Source organism: Arachis hypogaea, chromosome 6, assembly GCF_003086295.3.
Source record: "Arachis hypogaea cultivar Tifrunner chromosome 6, arahy.Tifrunner.gnm2.J5K5, whole genome shotgun sequence".
NCBI classification, from domain to species: domain Eukaryota; kingdom Viridiplantae; phylum Streptophyta; class Magnoliopsida; order Fabales; family Fabaceae; genus Arachis; species Arachis hypogaea.
The window spans coordinates 98,292,582-98,299,161 of NC_092041.1; the positions used below are offsets into that span (position 1 = coordinate 98,292,582).

The following is a 6,580-nucleotide window of genomic DNA, read 5'->3' on the forward strand; positions in this document are numbered from 1 at the left end:
TTCATTTAGATACATTAGACCTTGGAGATCCCATATACCAATGCCTATATTGTCAAGCCTTGATGTGGCTAGTTGAATGCTTGGGAAAGTCAAGAGGTAGCTCCAATCCTGTAATTTCTTTATGTTGTATAGAAGAAAAGGTTGAATTGCCTTTTCTAAAGCATCCACCTCAAACACTGCAAGAGTTACATAGTGGAACAGAGAAAAAAAGCAAATACTTTTTTAAAAACATAAGGGCTTTCAATGGAATGTTTGCATTCCCTTCTATGGCAGGAAGAGTTGACCATTCCATTAACAAAGGTGGTGCACCTCCTATTTTTCGCATCGGAGGTCAAAATTGTCATCGTATTGGCAGTTTACTACCACCAGAAAGTGAGAAGCCAAAATTTTCCTGGCTATACATTTCTGATACTGAGAATGAGATTACAAACCGCATGGAATCATTTAGGTAATTGTTTGACTCATGCGTATAATTCATCTATTGCTTAACTTTATCTAAAGCGCTAATTATATTAATATATTATTAGGAATTAAATTCTCATGTGATCTTCTCGATGCTTAACAAATGAATCGAAAGTTCTTATATATTGTTTATTTATTAACAGGTCAAACATCGATTCAAACTTGATGGAAACTGAAATAATTTCATCCTTAAAAGTCATGATGGATGAAAATAATGTCCTAGCAAAGGCATTTCGTTTAGCTTGGGATAAACACCAAGTTGATGGCTCCATTGATGTTAAGTTGCGGTTAATAACCAGAAATACTGATGCAAGGACATATAATTTGCCAATAGCATCTGAGGTTGCTGCACTGATAGTTGGAGATATTGATAAGAACGGGGTTAATAGAGATATAATAATTGAGACAAATTCAAGAATGTTGCAGATGATAGAAATAGTACATCCAATGTAACTTGCTCTTCAATATCCTTTGTGGTTTCCATACGGTGAGGATGGTTACAGATTACATATAGCTACTTCTTGTCGACCAAATGTCAGAAAAACTGAGAAAAGACCAACAATAAGCATAAGGGACTTCTTTGCATATAGACTTCAAAAAAGGACTAACGAGTCTCAAATCCTTTTGCTTTAAAAAAGATTACTACAACAATTCATAGTAGATGCCTACACTATGGTTGAGTCAGAACGGCTTTTATACTTGCGATTGAAACAACCAAACTTGTGGCTAGGCAAGTTCAAGCAATTGCATGAGTGTATGGTTCGTGGTGAAACTAATGCCATTAACACCGGTCAAAGAATTATTCTCCCAAAAAGCTTTACCGGTGGTTCAAGGTACATGTTCAATAATTGCAAAGATGCTTTTGTAATATGTAAATATGCTAGATATCCAAGTTATTTTATCACTATGACATGTGATCCAGAATGGAATGAAATAAAAAGAGAGGTAACACCCCAAGGACTCCATGCAGAAGATAGGTCAGACATCTTATGTAGAATATTTAAGTTGAAGGTTGATAAATTAATTAGGGCATTGAAGAAAGGAACATTCTTTGGAAAAATTATTGGATGTAAGTATAACTAATCTTTTTACGAGTTTTTATTTATTTTATCTAAATTATCTATCATACACTCATTATATAGTATACTATCAGTATTAAAAAATGATTATGTAATAGAACATTTATATAGTATGCTTATTGGATAGTACACTATCTTGAGTGTATTACAGTATATTTATATAGTTTTTATTATCTCGAACTCATTGTATAGTACACTTATATGGTTTTATATGATTTTGTTTTAGCATAATTTTTTCAATTTACTTTATCATGCTTATTTGCACTACACGCTTAGTTTTGTATAGTTTAGTTGTACACGTAACAATTATTTTTTTATAGAATCAACTATTTTTTAAATCACATTATCTAACTTATTTGTAATATACTTAGTTTTATATGCTTTAGATTTTCGCATAAATCTTTACTTACTTTGTCCAAATTAATAATAATATCATATCTTTTTAAATTTGCAGATTGTCTAACCATAGAGTTTCAGAAGAGATGTTTACCTCACATCCATCTTCTTTTATTCATGCATCCAGAATCAAAGCAACAAACTGTTGACGACATAGATAAGGTTATTAAGAAAGAGATTCCAGATAAGAGGGAAAATCCAAAATTGTATGCTGCTGTTGAGAAATATATGGTTCATGGTCCATGCGGTCATTTAAATAGTAAGAGCTAATGCATGATCAATGGTAAAATGCTCAAAGTTTTTTCCCAAAGCATTTAGAGATAGGACAATTATTGACGAAGCAGGCTTTCCAAGATATCAAAGAAGAGATAATGGATGAACTGTATCAAAGAAAATTGTGGAGGTTGACAACTCTTTCATAGTTCCATACAATGTCGGTCTTCTTCTAAAATTTAGATGTCACATCAATATTGAGTATACTTGCCAAACTTCATCAATCAAATATATGTTCAAGTATTTTCACAAGGTTAATGACAGGATGACAACTACATTTTATCAAAACAATGGATCTCAGGTAGATAAAAAATATAATTATTATGATTGTAGATATATATCAGCATGTGAAGCTACATGGAGATTATTTGGTTATCCTATTCAAATGAAAGAACCAGTAGTAATAAATTGCCATTCCATCTTCCTGATGATATGCCAATTGTCTACAAAGATACTGATACAATTCAGTCGTTGTTGAAATTTCTTTTTTCAAGAAAACTATGTTGATTGGAATTTCTTTTTTCAAGAAATCTATGTTGATTGGATGGTTCAAAGAAAATGAAGAGCATATTAATGCAAGAAATCTGACTTATTATGAGTTTCTGACAAAATTTGTTTGGAATGGAAAACGTCATATGTGGACTCATAGAAAGCAAGGGTATGCCATAGGAAGGATATCTCAAATACCACTAATGAATAAAGAAGATTACTATCTAAGGCTACTTGTGAACATTCAAAAGGGATGCACGAGTTTCAATGATTTAAGAACAGTTGATGGTGTGGTTTATAACTCCTTCAAAAATGCATGCTATGCACTTGGACTGTTGCAGGATGATAGAAAATTCATTGACGCAATCTCTAAAGCAGGAACATGGCACTTGGCAACTTTTTTAAGGAGACTTTTTATTGTTCTAATAACATCAAATAACATGAGTAGACCAGAGTTTGTTTGGAAAAAGACTTAGAACTTTCTTTCTGATGACGTACTATACGAACAAAGAAAATTACTGCAAATAGAAGGTAACTATAGTTTATTATGAAAATTTTTTGCCATTGTAAAATTCAACTTAGGCTATAATTATAACAAAACTTGGATAAGGGATGTTCAGAGTAATTAAATATAAACAATAATGCCTTTTTTGGGAGTAAAATTATCATACATATGTTTCAATTATTTATTGGTGTTCATTTTAACTTTTTCTCTTTTTCTGATAATATTTTGGAAATATAACAAAAATAAGTATATCTTAGTTTCATACTTGTTTTACTTCCTTTTCGTAATACTTATTTTGATTTATTGCCATAAAATGTATCTACTACATCTAAGAAACCATAACTAAATTCACATATTTTGAATACTTGCATTTGCATCGGTTGTCTGTGTGCTTTTTTTTAATATTATAGTGATTTTGATATCCATGTTAATCACAACAATAATTTTTAAAAGAGTATGTTACTAATGAAGTATTCTTTAAACAAAAAATAAAGAGTGTTATTTATTATTCAACAATGTATTTCAAATTTTTTTACTAGAGACTTATTTAATATTTTTTAATTAATTATGTTATTTTAAATTAAAAAAATACAGATTTGATGATGTGAGAAGTCCAAATAAAAAATATTGCACTTACAAAAATTGAAGAGTTGCTCTAGTCAAATGGCAAGTCATTGAAAGAATATTGTAGAATGCCATATCCTCCAGAAAATTTGGTGTCCAACTTAGAAGATAGAATTATAATGGAAGAATTGAACTTTGATGTTAATGCTCTTGCGAGTGAACTAAGTGGGTATTTAGAGAAATTAACTGATGAGCAGAAATTTACATACGATCAAATAATGGGTGCTGTTAGCGGTAATATGGGTGGACTTTTATTCTTATATAGTCAAGGTGGTTGTGGAAAAATATTCTTATGGTCAACTATATCATGCTCAATTAGGTCTAAAGGATGTATAGTTTTAAATGTTGTTTCGAGTGGAATTGCTGGACTTCTGTTGCCTAATGGAAGAAACATTCAAGGTTTAAAATTCTTTTGACCATAAATAAAGATTCTTTGTATAACATTAAACAGGGAAGTCCTCTTGCAAAGTTAATAACTAAGGCCAAATTAATCATATGGGATGAAGCTCTAATGATAAGTAGGTATTGTTACGAAACTTTAGACAAATGTCTCAGAGGCATTTTGAGATGCTCATATTAGTATAATACTCATTTGCCATTTGGAGGTAAAGTTGTTGTCTTCGGAGGAGATTTTAGACAAATTTTACCTGTGATTTTCAAAGGCTCAAGGCAAGATATAATTCAGTCTTCTATTAATTCTTCATATTTGTGGCATAACTGTAAGGTTCTAAAACTTACAAAAAACATGAGATTGTCACTAGGTGAAAATAGCAACATATAAGAACTCAAGAATTTTGCAGAATGACTACTCAAAATTGGTGATAGTTTAGCTGGTGATACAACAGATGGTGAATCGATCGTTCATATACCATATAACATTTTGGTTAAGAACTCTGAGACAGCTTTGGATGACCTCATTGATTTTGTATATCCAGATATGTTATCCAATTTATCTGTTGAAAATTATTTCAATGATAGAGCAATTCGTGCACCAACTCTGGATTGTGTCACTGACGTCAATAACAAGATGACTGCAAGGTTACTTGGACAAGAAAGAGTTTACTTAAATTTTGACTCTGTGTGTGCTGAGGAGGAAAATATGGAATTTGACTTAGATGCTTTTTCACCAGAGATTCTAAATGGAATAAATTGTTTAGGTGTACCACCACACAAGTTGATCGTGAAGGTTGGCGCTCTTGTTATGTTGTTGGGGAATATAGACCAAACTAATGGTTTGTGCAATGAAACGAGAATGCAAGTTAAAAGAATGGGAAACCATGTGATAAAATGCAAGACTTTTAACTGGTAACAAAGTTGAAATTATTGTTCTTATCCAAGACGGAATCTAATTCCAAATAACAAAACATTACCCGGTCAGGTTTTAAAGAAGACAATTTTTAATTATAATGTTATTTGCAATGACAATAAATAAGTCTCAGGGACAAACTTTATCAAAAGTTAGAATATACCTTCCAAGGCCAGTTTTCACCTATAGTTAATTGCATGTTGCATTATCAAGAATAAAGAGTAAAGATGGTTTACGAGTGATGTTGCAAGATCACAGACACTTGAAAAATAACTGCATGATAAATGTGGTATATAGAGAAATTTTTGAGTGCTTATAATAAAAAGGTAATTTCTAATTCTCTTAATCAAATTTATTAAATTTATAACTATCAATTAAAAAAAATGACAAATTATAGGTGCTAATAGGTAATACATTTTTATTCTACATTTATAGTTTGAGAATATATTATAAAAATCTATATTATTTTATTCTTTTGACAAACTATTTTAAAATTATGTTAATCATATAATTTTGTATACTAATATTGATATAATATTGTTTTAGGTATATGTTTAGCAAACATAAAAAAAGAGTGTTGAATTATTTTTTTAATGAGTTTAAATTATTTGTTGTTTATTGGAGAATTTTGTGCATTAGAATTCTCTAATAATTTATTATTTATTTTGAATTAATTTTAATATGTCCTTATTTGACAATAAAACAACATATAAAAATTTGTTAGTAGGTTTAAATATTACTAAATTATTTATAGTCATATTAAGTATATGTGTCTAATTTAATAAAAAAATATTTTTAAAATTAATTAATAACTATTTTAAAATTGATATATTTAACAGTAAATTAAAAAGATAAATAAATAATATATAATATATTAATTTTTTATTAATTAAATTATTATAATTTAAATTAATTTTAATAAGAATAACTTAAAATTATAATTATAATTTTATGTATGGATTATTACGATATAACAAGGTAATTACCCGTGCCATGCACGCGATACAGTTGAAATTATAATTTTAATTTTTTAAATTAATTTGAATTACAATAATTTGATTAATAAAAAAATATGTTATGCATTGTTTGATTTTTTTAATCTAGTGTTAATTGGATTAACTCTAAAATAGTTATTAATCGGTTTTAATAATCTAATTTTTTCAATAAATCAGACATATATATTGAATGTGATCATAAATATAATATAGTAATTAGGGGTGTAATCGGCTCGGTTCGGTTCGGTTTTGGACCGAAAACCAACCGAACCGACCTGATCGGTTCTTCAAAGAGACCAACCGTTCGGTTGGCTGCAGTTTGAGCAACCGAACCGAACCAACAGCGGTTTGGTTCGGTCGGTTTTTTCGGTTTTTTTACACCTACTTATCTGAATTTAAAATGCCATAAAATAAAATTTAAAACCTTCAATAAACTAGAAAAACAAGAATT

General features: G+C 29.5%; 2 protein-coding genes across 2 annotated transcripts; both read left to right on the forward strand.

The window, feature by feature from the left end:
- Positions 1 to 1,134: 1,134 nt before the first annotated feature.
- LOC140173723 (uncharacterized) lies at positions 1,135 to 2,207 on the forward strand. The gene is made up of 2 exons (XM_072198268.1): positions 1,135 to 1,531; positions 1,996 to 2,207. The coding sequence occupies exons 1-2, from the start codon at positions 1,135 to 1,137 to the stop codon at positions 2,205 to 2,207; spliced, it is 609 nt and encodes a 202-aa protein (XP_072054369.1).
- Positions 2,208 to 3,947: 1,740 nt separating this feature from the next.
- Positions 3,948 to 5,137, forward strand: LOC140173724 (uncharacterized). The gene is made up of 2 exons (XM_072198269.1): positions 3,948 to 4,062; positions 4,659 to 5,137. The coding sequence occupies exons 1-2, from the start codon at positions 3,948 to 3,950 to the stop codon at positions 5,135 to 5,137; spliced, it is 594 nt and encodes a 197-aa protein (XP_072054370.1).
- Positions 5,138 to 6,580: the final 1,443 nt, after the last annotated feature.